Source organism: Coffea arabica, chromosome 4e (genome assembly GCF_036785885.1).
Source record: "Coffea arabica cultivar ET-39 chromosome 4e, Coffea Arabica ET-39 HiFi, whole genome shotgun sequence".
Taxonomy (NCBI): Eukaryota; Viridiplantae; Streptophyta; class Magnoliopsida; order Gentianales; family Rubiaceae; genus Coffea; species Coffea arabica.
The window spans coordinates 14,083,584-14,099,984 of record NC_092317.1 but is presented as its reverse complement, the minus strand read 5'-3'; the positions used below and the strand labels follow the sequence as shown (position 1 = coordinate 14,099,984).

The following is a 16,401-nucleotide window of genomic DNA, read 5'->3' as shown; positions in this document are numbered from 1 at the left end:
GCAAGAGATTAGTGCAGGCGGCAGAAAAAAGAAATGAAAACAACAAATGAAATTAGTTACTTGCCACTTAATTAGGACACAATTGTTTATTGATTATATAAATTTTTGTACAATTATGTTAAACTATTCTTGTTGATAGGGTGTTAATTGTTAGTAATTTTATTGTTAATTCTCCTCTTTATCCTTGCCAAATATTGTTTTAATTGTCAACATATATTTATATTTGGCATTTGGATATAATTTCAGAAAGTGGAGCAGAAAAGTGCTAAAAAATGAACCTTCTCGAGAAGATTTCTCCACACGTGAAAGCTTTTAAAAGCTTTACACAATTGGTCCAGTGAAGACCAACGTCCATTCCTTTGCTGATGAAGAAGAATGGGAATGGCAAACATCTCAATAAGGCGGGGACCACGTAGAAAGTTTGTTCTTATTGTAGGAGATATACTCATTAGCCAAGGCGTTGGCTTTGATGATTGAGCTTTTCCAATTTGCTTCCTACGTCACTAGTTCTCTTAGGAAACTAGTGCTAAATAAAAAAAGCTATGAGAGAAGGCAGAAGCGATCAGACTAGTTTTTAGTTTTCTCTCCAAAGAAGCTCCGTAGGAGAATAGGTAGTCTTTTATGTAAGAAGGTTGGGTGGTATGTAATTTTTCTTCAAAAAGTCTACGGAGATTCAAAGTTTTATTCTAAATTATTAGCGAGTGTTTATGTCTTTGAATTCAATTAAATTGCGTGGAGATTTTCTTATGAGGCGTGGCTAATTTTCTCTTCTAGTCAAGAATCAACGCGAAGACGCAGTCCCAAATATCTGTGAGATCTAATTAATTTTACGTGTTCCTTAATTTGTTAATATTTGCATGTTTTATATTTTAATTTTCATGGGATTATTTTGTTAATTGGATATCAAGGGCCCGATGTGCAATTTGACTTTTTAATCTCCTGTCAAATTAATCAATTAAATCCGTAATTGTTTAATTGGTTAATATTAGTGGCAAATAGTATTTTTACATACTAGGAGAACATGCAATCTGATTTAAATAACCCTCGTAGCGTGTTATTAATTTGGGTTAGGCTTTTCTAGTTTTTAAGGCAATTAGGAAATTAATTCCTACGGTCGTACCTAGGAGTATTTCCTGGTTAGAGGTAATCAACGGTCGTACCTTGGTTATCAATAAATTAAGGAAAAGCTGATCGTTAGAGTTTATCGGCGATTATAACTAACCTGTTAATAAAATTAAGTGAACCTTCTTTGCATCAATGATCGGATGAATGGACTGTGTCTGCGTAGTTGTATTCTTGGCTAGAATTTATTTATTATTTATTAGATTGCTATTTACATTTGTATTCATTAATTATTTATTTATTTTTGGTTAAATTGTTTAATTATTTTAAGTTAAATTTTTTAATTATTTATTTTTAGTTTTATTCTGATAAAAATCCCCCGTGTCTCGAATTTAAAAAGAATCGAATTTTTTCCAATCCCTGTGGATTCAACCCTGCTCACTACTATATACAGAAAATTTATTTTTCTCGATCAGGTATTTATTATTGCACAGGCTCGACACCTGTTGATTTTTGGCGCCGTTGCCGGGGACTGGCGTTAATTATTTGTTTCTTTTTAAGTTCAATTTTGTTTTAATTTTCTGGTATTTTTCTAGTTTATGCCTCGCTCTTCTCGTACAGACGAATTAATTTTCGACCCTGAAGTAGAGAAGACCGCGCGTAGAACGAGAAAAGAAACCAGGCGACTTAGGGAGGAGCAATACGGTATTGCACCTCAGGGACTTGATCCAGAGGTTGAGCCGACAAATTTTCCTGGTGACAATTCGATTGGTTCAGACCAAGAGGAAGTCACCATGGTAAATGCACGAACACTAAGGGAGTTAGCTGCTCCTGATTTAAATCAGCAGCCCTTGTGCATTACTTTTCCGCATTTAAATGATGACACTCCATTTGAACTAAAATCTGGTCTAATTCATCTCTTACCATCTTTCCATGGTCTACTAGGTGAGGAGGCCTACAAGCACTTGCAAGAGTTCGACGTTGTTTGCAACAGTATGAAGCCTCCGGGAATTACAGAAGAGCAAATAAAGATGAGGGCCTTCCCCTTCTCTTTGAAGGACTCCGCAAAAGACTGGTTCTACTACCTACCGCCTGGTAGTATCACCACGTGGGACCAACTGAAGAAAAAATTCTTAGACAAATACTTTCCGGCGTCTCGAGCTACGAGCCTAAGGAAGGAGATATGTGGCATCAAACAACACCCAGGCGAGTCACTCTATGAGTACTGGAGAGGTTTAAGAAACTGTGCACCAAATGCCCTCAGCATCAGATAAGTGAGCAACTGCCCATTCAATATTTCTATGAAGGGTTGCTTTTCAGGGACAGAAGCATAATCGATGCTGCAAGTGGAGGGGCATTGGTGAACAAGACTCCTCGAGGAGCATGGGAGTTGATTGAAGGGATGGCTGAGAACTCACAGCAGTTTGGTTCAAGAGAGGACATCCCTACGCGTAGGGTGAATGAGGTAGAAACATCCTCTATTCAACAGCAACTCTCCGAATTGACATCTTTTGTGCGACAACTAGCTGTGGAGAATGCATCGCAAGCCAAAGTGTGTGGGGTATGCACTGCCGTGGGTCATCCTACGGAAATGTGTCCATTGGTTCAAGAAGAAACTGCAGAACAGGTGAACATGGCTGGCCACGCGCCCGCGCCAAGAAAGCAATACGACCCATATTCAAGTACCTACAATCCTGGTTGGAGAGATCACCCAAATCTTAGCTATGGAGGGAATAGACAGTCTAACTTTGTGCCAAATAGATCACAAGGGCACCAACAGTAGTATCATCCTCGCCCACCACCACTACCACCCCCTTCAAATTCAAGTCCGTCCATGGAAGAGATGATGAAGCAATTACTTGCTAATCAACAAAAGACGGATTCAGACTTGCAAAGCATGAGGAATCAACTGGAACAGGTGCAATTATTGCAAAATCAAATGAATCAAATGGCCATAACAATCAACCGTTTGGAGTCCCAAGTTCAAGGGAAGTTGTCATCTCAACCTGAGGTGAATCCAAAGAATGTAAGTGCAATGACCTTGAGGAGTGGCAAGGAAGTTCAAGGACCCGAACCCGTGATTCCTAAAGACAATGACGAGGAACGGATCGAGAAAGAATTAGAAGAGGAGGGCAGAGACAACAAAAATGCAAAGGTACCCTCGAACCCAATTCCTACAGTTAAAACTAATCCACCTCCCTTTCCTAGAAGGTTAGAGAAATCAAAGAAGCAAGACAAGGAAAAAGAGGTCCTGGAGATCTTTCGCAAGGTAGAGATCAACATACCCCTACTGGATGCGATTAAACAAGTACCCAGGTACGCAAAATTTTTGAGGGACCTGTGTGCCAACCGCAAGCGGTTGAAGGGAGATGAACGAGTTATAGTTGGGGAGAATGTTTCAGCAATTCTACAAAGGAAGCTTCCACCGAAATGCGGAGACCCAGGTATGTTTACTATTCCCTGTAGGATAGGTAATATTTGATTGGAAAGGCCATGTTAGACCTAGGAGCCTCGATTAATGTCATGCCAAAGTCTATTTATGCTTCCTTGAACTTAGACCCTTTGAAAGAAATTGAAATAATAATCCAACTAGCTGACAGGACCAACGCATACCCTGACGGGTTGATTGAAGATGTTTTGATAAAAATTAATGAATTGGTTTTTTCAGCTGATTTTTATGTGCTCGACATGGAGGATGAACACTCCCGTGATCCGTCACCTTTATTGTTAGGTAGATCCTTTTTGAGCATAGCCCGAACCAAAATTGATGTTAATAAGGGTACTTTATCTATGGAATTTGATGGTGAGATTGTTCACTTTAACATCTTTGAGACCATGAAATATCCATCCGATTCAAATGTTAGCTCTGTTTTCTCCATAAATGTTATTGACCCTGCTATACAGGAGGTTTTTGAAATTGAAGGCAAGGATGAGCTAGAGGTCGCCTTAACTAGGCACTTCGAGTCCGAAACGACCTCTGGGATAGAGTTGAGTGAAGAGCTCAAATGTGTGATTGGATCGTTGCGAACGTTACCAACCACGGAGACAAGGTATGACCTCGCACCCATTTTTATACCTGAACCTCACAAAAGGTTACTTCCATCTGTGGTGCAGGCACCTATCTTGGAACTGAAACCGCTGCCGAAACACCTGAAGTATGCATACTTGGGTGAAGGGGAGACACTTCCAGTGATCATCTCCGCGGGTTTGTCAAAGATTCAAGAAGATAAACTACTTCGAGTTCTCAGGGAACATAAGCAGGCGATAGGATGGACCATCGCCGATATCAAGGGAATTAGCCCCGCGGTGTGTATGCACCGAATTCGACTCGAGAAGAATGCTAAACCCGTACGGCAAGCTCAACGGAGATTAAATCCTCTCATGATGGAGGTAGTGAAGAAAGAGATCCTGAAATTACTAGACGTTTGAATTATATTTGCAATATCAGATAGCCCGTGGATAAGTCCAGTACAGGTGGTCCCGAAAAAGACAGGGGTGACGGTAGAACCAAACCAAGAGGGAGAGCTCGTACCAGTTCGAAAGCCCACCGGATGGTGACAGTGTATCGATTACCGGAAGCTAAACGCCGTCACGAAAAAGGATCATTTCCCCCTCCCTTTCATTGATCAGATGGTAGAGCGATTAGCATGTCGAGCTTACTATTGTTTCTTGGATGGATTTTCAGGTTATTTCCAAATTGCCATCGCACCCGAGGACCAAGAGAAAACTACTTTCACGTGCCCATTTGGAACATTTGCATACCGAAGGATGCCATTTGGATTGTATAATGCACCTGCTACCTTCCAAAGATGCATGGTAAGTATCTTTTCAGAGTATGTTGAGAAGATTATTGAGGTTTTCATGGACGATTTTAGTGTGTATGGTGAAAGCTTTGAAAACTGTCTAGATAACCTGAAATTGATCTTAGTAAGGTGTATAGAAGCTAATCTCGTGCTTAATTGAGAAAAATGTCACTTTATGGTCGAATACGGGATAGTTTTGGGTCATGTAGTATCATCTACAGGTATCGGGGTTGATAAGGCAAAAATAGATGTTATATCTACTTTACCTTACCCCGCGAGTGTGCGGGAAGTTCGTTCTTTCTTGGGTCACACAGGTTTCTATAGAAGGTTCATCAAGGATTTCTCGAAGATTGGAGTACCATTGTTCCAACTTTTGCAAAAAGATATATCATTCGAGTTCGATGAAACATGTAAGGGGGCATTCGATAAGTTAAAGGAGCTCTTGACCTCCTCACCTATTATCCAACCCCCTGACTGGAACCTCCCATTCGAGATCATGTGCGATGCCAGCGACTATGCAGTTGGTGCTGTATTGGGTCAAAGAGTGGGAAGGGCAGCTCATGTTATCTACTATGCATCTCGAGCCTTGAACGGAGCTCAATTGAACTATTCAACCACCGAAAAGGAGCTTTTAGCAGTTGTTTTTGCCTTAGAGAAATTTCGATCTTATTTACTTGGTGCTAAAGTTATTATTTTTTCTGATCATGCAGCTTTACGGTATCTGTTGACCAAGAAAGAGGCAAAACCACGATTAATACGGTGGATATTGTTGTTACAAGAGTTCAACCTGGAGATCCGAGATAAGAAAGGGACGGAGAATCTGGTAGCAGATCACTTGAGTCGAGTACAAGTCGTCGAAGATGACCTCCCACTGAGAGAAGCATTTTCCGATGAACATTTATTTTCTATTAATTCATCTTTGCCTTGGTATGCGGATATTGTTAATTTTCTAGTCACTGACAAGTTTCCTACAGGATGGCCTAAGGCGAAGAGAGACAAGTTGAGAAGCGATGCGAAGTCTTACATTTGGGATGATCCTTACCTCTGGAAGCGGGGTGCCGATCAAATCATCCGTAGATGTGTAAGTGAAGCTGAATTTCAATCTATTCTAGCCTATTGTCACTCTTTTGCATGTGGAGGTCACTTTGGACCGAACAGAACGGCTCGTAAGGTGCTAGAGAGTGGATTCTATTGGCCAACCCTATTCAAGGACGCCTACTTATTTTGTAAGTCCTGTGATAAGTGTCAACGAGTAGGTAATATTTCTCGTAGGGATCAAATGACTCAGACCCCAATGATTTTTGTTAAAATTTTTTACGTTTGGGGTATTGACTTTATGGGTCCTTTTCCTTCGTCCTTTGGTTTTTTGTATATATTGCTTGCTGTAGATTATGTTTCGAAGTGGGTAGAAGCAAAGGCCACCCGCACTAATGATTCCAAAGTGGTTGTAGAATTCATTAAGTCTAATATTTTTGTCCGTTTTGGGATGCCGAGAGCAATTGTAAGTGATCGGGGTACTCATTTCTGTAACAAGACGATTGCTGCAGTTTTTAGGAGATATTGTGTCTTGCACAAAGTCTATTCATCCTACCATCCTCAGACAAATAGTCAGGCGGAAGTATTCGAATCGAGAGATCAAATCAATTCTAGAAAAGATGGTCCGACCCGATAGGAAGGATTGGAGTATGAGACTAGAGGATGCACTATGGGCACATAGGACGGCATACAAGACATCTATTGGCATGTCCCCTTATCGATTAGTATTTGGAAAGCCATGTCATCTCCCGGTTGAGTTTGAGCATAGAGCATTTTGGGCGGTCAAACAATGCAATATGGATATCGAGGAAGGCGGAATTCAAAGAAAGTTACAATTACAAGAATTGGAGGAGATTCAAAATGAAGCATACGAGAATGCGGTAATTTATAAAGAGAAGAATAAGGTATTTCATGACCAACAGATATCAAGGAAGACATTCGTCAGTGGGCAAAAAGTTCTATTATACCACTCCAAATTGAAGTTATTTCCAGGTAAATTACGTTCTCGTTGGATCGGTCCTTTTGTTGTGACTAATGTTTTTCATTATGGTGCAGTGAAGATCCAGAGTTTGAAAACAAAGAAGAAATTTGTGGTGAATGGTCACCGTCTCAAGCCGTATTATGAAGGATTTCCAGTGAACGGACCGGGACCGTCTTGTATTCCCCCTCTTTCATCTTGTGCCCGTTCCTCCACTGCTAGCGGTGACCCCGGCCCTTCGACCTCCGCTCCACCTCCTCCAACCCCAAGGACTGATGACTGGCACCAACTCCAGATGCGAGTTCAGAAACTGGAGGCTCAGGTAACCAATATTGATGCGAATGTGCATAGCATGGCGTAGAATTTGACGGCGTTTATGCACCATGTGGGTGTTGAACCTCAACTTGCACCTAGCCCGCTGCTGTTTTGACGACTTAAGGGGAGTTTCGTTGCCCTTCTTCTTATTTTTACTGTTTAATTGTCACATTGAGGGCAATGTGTGCTTTAAGTGTGGGGGGAGATTTGGATTTGACTGGTATTTCTTTAATTTGCTGCTTATCTTACTGTTGACTTGATGAATAAATGTGGCATCTCACTCGTCTATTGCTGGTTATGATTTATTCTATGAATTTAGTTTAAGTGGCAAGTAAAAGCATGTTATCTTGGTGAATATCATGAGTTTAATGACTTGGTGTAAATTGTGGTTAACTTGTTTAGGCAATATAAATATTTTATTAGCAATTGTTGTGTGGATTGGGCAATTGTTGATCTTAGTTCTCCATATTAGGAGATGACGTGGGCCATGATCTTTAATTATCTGGTATTCTGGTGCTTTAATTGTGATTAATAAATGACTCTACTCCGCTAGTGCCGTCACCCAGTAACCGGGAGTCTTCACCACAAGTGTCGACTTTCGCTTCAAAAAGTGGCGATATCTATGATTAGTTAGTCCTGAAGCTGTGAAAAGTTGAGTAACTAGGCTCTTTCATCTAAAAATGTCAGAGTTCACGTCAAAAGACTTGAATAGCTTGGGACTGAGCATTTATCGAAAAATAAATAAATAAAAATAAGAGATTTCCCAAAAAAAAAAAAAAGTGTAAGCTTATGATCATGTTGGCCTGCCAATCCTTGTTCTTCAATGTTGAGATTTTGGTTGTCAATTGACCCAATTGCTAACTTTTGCTAGCTTAATATTTTCATTTCCTATATGAGTTAGCCATGAATTGGACGAGTTTATGATTTCAGGAGCTAACCGAGAGAAATATGTCTTGACACTTAGCTACTAAAACTTGATTTTGGGATAAACGCAGCTTGGCAATAAATGAAATGAGAGTTAGCCATTGTTGAATTTAGTTATTCTCATGCTTGAGGACAAGCATGATTTAAGTGTGGGGGGAATTGATAGGGTATTAATTGTTAGTAATTTTATTGTTAATTCTCCTCTTTATCCTTGCCAAATATTGTTTTAATTGTTAACATATATTTATATTTGACATTTGGATATAATTTCAAAAAGTGGAGCAGAAAAGTGCTAAAAAAGGGAACCTTCTTGAGAAGATTTCTCCACACGTGAAAGCTTCTAAAAGCTTTACACAATTGGTCCAGTGAAGACCAACGTCCATTCCTTTGCTGATGAAGAAGAATGGGAATGGCAAACATCTCAATTAGGCGAGGACCACGTAGAAAGTTTGTTCTTATTGTGGGAGATATACTCATTAGCCAAGGTGTTGGCTTTGATAATTGAGCTTTTCCAATTTGCTTCCTACGTCACTAGTTCTCTTAGGAAACTAGTGCTAAATAAAAAAAGCTATGAGAGAAGGCAGAAGCGATCAGACTAGTTTTTAGTTTTCTCTCCAAAGAAGCTCCGTAGGTAGGAGAATAGGTAGTCTTTTATGTAAGAAGGAACTTGTTCCTTCTTTTGTTGAGTGGTATGTAATTTTTCTTCAAAGAGTCTACGGAGATTCAAAGTTTTATTCTAAATTATTAGCGAGTGTTTATGTCTTTGAATTCAATTAAATTGCGTGGAGATTTTCTTATAAGGCATGGCTAATTTTCTCTTCTAGTCAAGGATCAACGTGAAGACGCAGTCCCAAATATCTGTAAGATCTAATTAATTTTACGTGTTCCTTAATTTGTTAATATTTACATGTTTTATATTTTAATTTTCATGGGATTATTTTGTTAATTGGATATCAAGGGCCCGATGTGCAATTTGACTTTTTAATCTCCTGTCAAATTAATCAATTAAATCCGTAATTGTTTAATTGGTTAATATTAGTGGCAAATAGTATTTTTACATACTACGAAAATATTCAATCTGATTTAAATAACCCTCGTAGCGTGTTATTAATTTGGGTTAGGCTTTTCTAGTTTTTAAAACAATTAGGAAATTAATTCCTACGGTCGTACCTAGGAATATTTCCTGGTTAGGGGTAATCAACGGTCGTACCTTGGTTATCAATAAATTAAAGAAAAGCTGATCGTTAGAGTTTATCGGCGATTATAACTAACCTGTTAATAAAATTAAGTGAACCTTCTTTGCATCAATGATCGGATGAATGGACTGTGTCTGCGTAGTTGTATTCTTGGTTAAAATTTATTTATTATTTATTAGATTGCTATTTACATTTGTATTAATTAATTATTTATTTATTTTTGGTTAAATTGTTTAATTATTTTTAGTTAAATTTTTTAATTATTTATTTTTAGTTTTATTCTGATAAAAATCCCCCGTGTCTCGAATTTAAAAAGAATCGAATTTTTTCCAGTCCCTGTGGATTCGACCCTGCTCACTACTATACACAGAAAATTTATTTTTCTCGAGCAGGTATTTATTATTGCACAGGCTCGACACCTGTCACTTGTACAACTATGAAACTTCTGTTTGCATACAGTAATTATTGTACAAGAGAAAAATGTTGGACAGATGTAACTTTCAATATCAATTTCTTTGGTGCAAGACTTTAAGTGGATCAGAGTTGAGACAATATGGCTACAGTCTAGAGAAGACCAAGTAATTTCTGTCTTAATCTAGACAACTTCATGCTAATGCAATTTATGCTCTCACGTCTTAATCTTGACAACTTCATTCTAATGCAATTTATGCTCTCACGACTTAATCTAGACAACCTCATTCCATCTTAATCTAGGCAACTTCATTCCAATGCAATTTATGCTCTCACGTCTTCTCTCAAGACCATATAACATTCTTGCCAAAATTTTCTGTAAATGCTCTTTTCATAACAAGTGCTCTTTTTATATTTTGTGTGCTTTATTTTATTAGTAGATGATGTTGCATAAATATCTTGCAGAACATTTGACACCATCCTGATATATTTTGAGCTTGTTTATTTTGACACCGTCCATTGTACATAGCTTTTCAAATTCTGAAAAAGTGTGTGGTTACAGCTTTGACTAGGAAACCTTGATTTGGACAATTGTGATGGTCTCCTAATAGAATTATAAATTGTTGAACCTTCTTAGTATTTAATCAGCATTCCGGGCGCCCAAAACCGAGAAACCCCTACGTCAAAATCCACAATCTTACAAAAGCATCATGCTAGAAACCACAGAGGATCAATAACAAAATATTAACTTACATGCTCGTTGGTACCTTGACTATGAGGGCTGCTCAAGTTTTAAAAATATAATTAGTAAATACTCATATTATACTCATATAATTTAAAAAGTCACTCTCTTGCGGATAGTACTATGTATTAATATTCTACTCTGCTATAATCTTATTTGTAGTAGTCCCTTTTTTTTTTTTTTTTTTTTGCCTGACCTTAAGGTCGGTATACAATATTCTATAAGCAGCAAAAGGTTGAATAGTGCGGAACAAAAGAGTCAAATAGTGCGGAATTAGTCAATTTGAGGACTATGTTGCTTTCTTGCATTGATAGGTGCAGGTGGCTCACTATGAAGTATTTGCAACTTTAACTCGTGCATTGAAAAAATTGAATTCATTTTTTATAATTTCACCCAAAAAAATCACCATTTTTATTTCGTAGATTTCTGCCAAATGTTTAATGCTCTTTGTACCACTATTTTGTACTTATTTTTTTATTTTTTAAAATGAATTTACATATATGTGTTTCAAAAATGGTCCTCCACTCACGCTTTTAATTGAAATGGGAAATGGCCTCAACTTTTATTTGCTTAGGGTCGTAGGTAAGACTTATGCTTTAATTTTCGATCATCTATTATTTTACACTTTCCATATGTTCACTATAAATGCCGTCCTTCTTCTATTAAAAACTGGACATTACTTGGTTTAAAATACAAGTTTCAAAAAGCACTGAGGATCTAGCATTTGTCGATATGGCTAACAACGCTTTGTTTTTTTTTTTTAATTGAAATTTTGCAATTTGAATATTTGTATTAGGGGGGAGGGATGGATTGGGTGGTATGGGGGGAGGGAGTGTAAGCAAGAGGTCTCGGGTTCGAGTTCTTCTGTTTACACTAAAAAAAATAAAAATAAAAATAAAAGAATATTTGTATTACACCATCCAAGCAAAAAAAAAAAAAAAAAACTAGTATTACATTTCTTTGGATCAATCACACGGTTTTAATTCTCATTTACTCCCCTTGTTGCCCAATTGGATCGATTCGCTCGTTAATTTTTTTCAATATTTTGCAATACAAAAATCGACCTAAGTAAAATCCTACTTCGTCATTTAGATGCAAATATTGCACGCAATTTATGCTCTCAATAGAAGCAATAATTTGGGGAGAAACGTGCAATAACACATAATTTCCTTGTTGATAAAATAAAGATGCTCCAATTGTCTATATTTTCTGCCCAAATTGACAATTTATTGATCTAAGATTAAAGAAAGTACTCATTTCCTTGTAATATGTGCATCTTACATGACGCAACCAAATTTAATCTGGGAATTGCATTACATTCGTAAGATAGAAAACAGAGGATGTGGATTAATTCAGTTAGACAATTACGAGTGAAAACAATGTATTCTTTTCGAGTAGGTAATATATAATTTACCCCTTTTTTTTTATCGATTAATGACAATTTCGAGAGTTGCTTATACAAGTGGGTTTAAATGTGTGCCAAATGTTCCAGGTTAGATTTTCAATGTAGTTAGAGATTATGTAAAGTGCACCTAGACATGCTTGTGACTGGGGCGTTATTCAGGAGAACCGGGTTGAATTCTAAAATGCGACTGCAGAAACTTGCAATCACTTTTTTTTTTTTTTTTCCTGTTATCCTTTTGTCCTATAAAATTTACAAGATTTTGAGAGAAAATGGATGATTAGATACAAAAAATTAATAATTGCCAATAACTGTCTCTAACTTCCCATTTTCCCTCAAATTTTTTCTTAAAAACCAAACATATATTGGAAAACGATTTTCATATATATTTTTTATTTCACTTTCCCACACAACTTTTCATCTATTCAAACAAAGCCTAATATTTTAGCTTATAAGTGCATCTGAGTTGAGATAATATTTTATCATTCCTTGGCCAAATTTTTCTATAGAAGTTCTTTTGACATGTCCTTTATTTTATTATTACATGATGTTGCATAAATAGCTTGGAAATCATTTGATACTTGTATTTTGAGCTTGTTTAACTTGTACTCTCTTGTGGTATACTTCTAGAGGAATCTCCATTTTATACTCCACCAGTCATTGTATATGTGGCTTTTCAAAATCTGAAAAAGAGCGAGGAGTTTACAGCTTAGACCAGGAAATCTTGATTTGGACAAATGTATTTGTCTCCTAATTGATATATAGAACTATGTTGGAATATTGAATTATAAATTGTTGAAACTTATTAGCATTTGACACTCCCAAATAGACAAAATCACAACCCTTTTTCTTTTTTTTTTTTTTGGGTTTTTGGCAGAGAAACATGGATGTCCACAAGAAAGAAGAAAAAGTAAGCAACTCCGGACGGTTGAACGTTGAATAGAAAAAATAGAAGTCCAATTCATCTAGACGCATGGGGCTGTCGGAATCTTTTTTTTTTGTATAATGGTGTTGGAGCAGAAGCCACCAAGCCAAGGGGCGGTACTAGGTGGGAGTGCTGCTTTTGTTTGGGGGTCCATTTTGTAATAAACCAAAATGTGGTGATACTTTTTCAATATCAACAAATCAAGGGAGATAAGCGTCTGTTGATCTTTTAAGTTACAGCGTCTATCACCCAAACTTTACCCAAAATCAAAGCAACAAAAACAAATAAAAACACCACTATAAAAATCTCTTGTCCAATTTCAATTGATAAACAGCTCCTAGTTGTCTTCTCCATTCTTATCTAGCTCATATATAGCTCCATATTTGACATCATTCATCACTTAAAATTCTTATCTTCATATTTAGCTGGATGGCCATCTTATTTAGCTTCAAAGTTCAAAATATAAACTGATTTCTACCCTGCCACATTTGTTGATGTGTGCAGTACAAAACAAAGAACAAAGCACACTAAAAACGTAGAAAACTCTAAATAAAGAATCACAATAAAAATGGGAGAATTGACAATTCTCGAGGTTTGATTATATGCTGTCCTTAGAGTTTCAATTGGCAAACTGCACTTCGTAGTTTCTAAAGGGTTAAGACAGTTTATCCATAGGATACAACAAGAGAAAAGGAAACTTATTAGCTAATGACAAGTTCCTTCTAACAGGAAGAGATCAAATGATGAAAGTTAGTTTAATTCCTTAGAGACTTGTGAATTTTATAGCAAAAAATTGTTTTCTACTTATATTTAACGTTCAGAATCAATGTCCCCCCAAAATGAAACTGCCATTTGAAGTAAAAGGTGTCAAATAAAGGTCTGAACATTACCTAGAATCTGGCCCTGAATTCAAGGCCAGATTCTAGAAGGAATCCACACAAGGACCCAATCATGATTGCATGGCCGGGTTCGGGATCCGCGCACGGATCCACCTGGACCCGTCTACGGATTTTTTGCCCAGAAATTCAACGAGCCTTTTTGTTCTATTTCATTTAACAAACTAATTCTACAATATATGATAAACGGTCTCCACCAATCTATCTCACTCTCACCGGACTAGCAAGCAAATACGTATGACATATTCTACTCGATCCCATGCCTAAATTAGTCTCCACATTGTATAAGAAAAGGACAAACATTAAAAGGCTTCAAATAAGTGTTAACTTATTGACCATGGGAATGTCACATGCTGCGTCTGTAACCTTTAAAGATAAAGCTAAAAGTTTTTACAATAACAAGGACACCATATTCTTTTAGCGTGGATTCACGAAGGATCATAAAACCACTAATCACTTAAAGATTCAATAGGTTTCTGTATTTCCATTTTTTCATAATTTTCCTTTAAATTTGATTGATCCTGATGAAGTGAAAAAAGAACGGATCAATATGATATAACATCTCTGTTCATCACGTATATGTATGTATATATACATTTACACACATGTATATCTATACGTGTATATATGAACACACATTCACCACACTGGCACAGATACAATCAAAGTTAATCCTCGTTGAAACTTTGGAACTAAGGGCACGAACAGTTATCAGTAATTATATTAGGATTCAATTAATCTCCTAATCTTGTTTGTACTTGTCCATTTTTTCTAAGCTTAAGGCTGGTAAAGAATTTGCTAAGAAGCAGCAAAAAGTTGAATGTGCAGAATTAAATAGCCGAATTAATAATTTTGACAACTATAAAATATTTGCAACCTTTTCTTCCAAAGACTACAAAAAAATTAAACCAAATTTAATACGTTGTTGCCAAATTTTACAGCTCTTATTACCACTTTTTGTTTTTACTTACAAATTTATAAGGATGTTTAAAATTGGTCATTGACTCACACTTTTAACCCAAATGAAAAATGACCTCATGCTATATTCTTTTAGGACCATGAGTGTGATTTAATCCTTTAATATCTATAATCTATTATTTTGCAGTTTCCACATGTTCATTCGAAAAGCCGGCCTTCTTATATTAAAAGCGGGTGTGAACTGACTTGGATTAAAGTACAAAGTCTTCAATAGGTAAAATCCGCTGTTGAGATTCTTACACCTTCAACAACAGAGGTAAAATGGCATCGCCATGCTTGGTTCAGAAAATATTTGGTTTATTTGGTTGGGGAGTAGTGACTGATAAAAGATGTGTTTTGTATTGTACTGGAAGTGAGTCTTGCAACCACTTATTCTTTAATTGTGAGTATTCGGCATTTATTTGATCCCGTATCCAACAATGTTGTTTGCAGTATAAAGAAGTCTATGATTGGAGGACTGATATTGATTGGTAGAGTCATCATTTAATGGCTGATTGTTTTGCTAATACAAAATAGAGATTGGCTTTAGGGGCAGCTGTGTATGGCATTTGGCGAGAAGGGAATTGCAGAATATTTCAGCATCAAGCTGTTGAGGCAGAAGTGATTGTCAAGAGAGTGATCAAGAAGGTTTGGAGTTATGTAGCCAGTTGGCGAAATGTTCCAAATACGAAAGAAAACTGGTTACTGAGTTTGAGTTGGAACTTTCCTCAATGTATTTGTTGCGCCCCATTTTTTTTGAAAAATAAAGTGACGAGTTATAAAAATGAATTTTTGATTAATTTTGAGTGAAAATGAATTTTTGATTTTTAGTGAATAAAGGAAAAAAAAAGGGCCTAAAATGGAACTTAAAAGTTCAACGATTTGGTCCCAAAATAATAGTTTAAAAAGGGTTTTAATAAAAAATAAAAGTCACCACTTGGTATTGAATTAAGGTGTATCAAGTGTATTTTTCTGAGAAATGGGAATTTTAGAAGTAACTTGATGTAATGTGCGTCAGGTACTTGCAAGCAGTTTTCTATCCAATAAAGATCAATTTTACGTTAAAAAAGAGGTCTTTAATGGGACCGAGGATCTAGCATTTGCCTATATGACTAACAAGTAACAACGCCAGGCGTTTTCTTCATTGAAATTTTGCAATTTGAAAGAAGTACATTTCATTGGGTTAATTGATAAAAATTAAAAAAAAGGTTAACTATATTTACCTTCCTTGAGATTTGACCAAATATAAATTTGAAACTCAAGCTTAACCCAGATACGAAAAACTAGTTTCCTCAAAAGGCTCTAAGTCACAAGTTTGAAACACATACGCCCCTACGATTGGTGAAAATAACATTGACCCTTCCAACTTTTGTTAGAATCAGCAAGATCTTTTCTATATGGTTCTTAAAATACCCAATAACTTAATCTCCTCCTCCTCCTTATTCTTTCAAACACCAAAATCATAGCTTTTTTTTTTTTTTTTTAACTCCCCTACCCTTCTATTACCTCCTTAACTCAAACTTTGTAGCCATGATCGAACCCTGATTTGGTAGGTGGGAGTACTCCCTGACCACTAGCAATGACCACTTGTCCCATGGCTCGTGGTCACCAAAACCATAGCTTCAAAATTCCAAAATAGCAAGACTACTGCCCGTGGCGAACATCCGGCAAGTGACTGTCAAGCACATTTTCGCTTGTTAGTCTTCAACAATGTCTATGGATAAGATTTTATTCACGTAAAACATGTTTTTAAC

At 36.8% G+C, this 16,401-nt stretch overlaps 2 protein-coding genes and 1 non-coding gene across 3 annotated transcripts; 2 read left to right on the top strand and 1 right to left on the bottom strand.

Annotated features, from left to right (window-relative positions):
* Positions 1-2,228: 2,228 nt before the first annotated feature.
* LOC113743141 (small nucleolar RNA R71) lies at positions 2,229-2,334 on the bottom strand. Its single transcript, XR_003461028.1, has one exon. It is a non-coding gene; the product is annotated as a small nucleolar RNA R71 (small nucleolar RNA).
* Positions 2,335-2,896: 562 nt separating this feature from the next.
* On the top strand, positions 2,897-4,491 carry LOC140005488 (uncharacterized). Its single transcript, XM_072046488.1, has 3 exons — positions 2,897-3,506; positions 3,731-3,841; positions 3,986-4,491. The coding sequence occupies exons 1-3, from the start codon at positions 2,897-2,899 to the stop codon at positions 4,489-4,491; spliced, it is 1,227 nt and encodes a 408-aa protein (XP_071902589.1).
* Positions 4,492-5,040: 549 nt separating this feature from the next.
* On the top strand, positions 5,041-7,240 carry LOC113740824 (uncharacterized). The gene is made up of 3 exons (XM_027268342.1): positions 5,041-5,946; positions 6,413-6,893; positions 6,957-7,240. Exons 1-3 carry the CDS (start codon positions 5,041-5,043, stop codon positions 7,238-7,240), a joined length of 1,671 nt encoding a protein of 556 aa, XP_027124143.1.
* Positions 7,241-16,401: the final 9,161 nt, after the last annotated feature.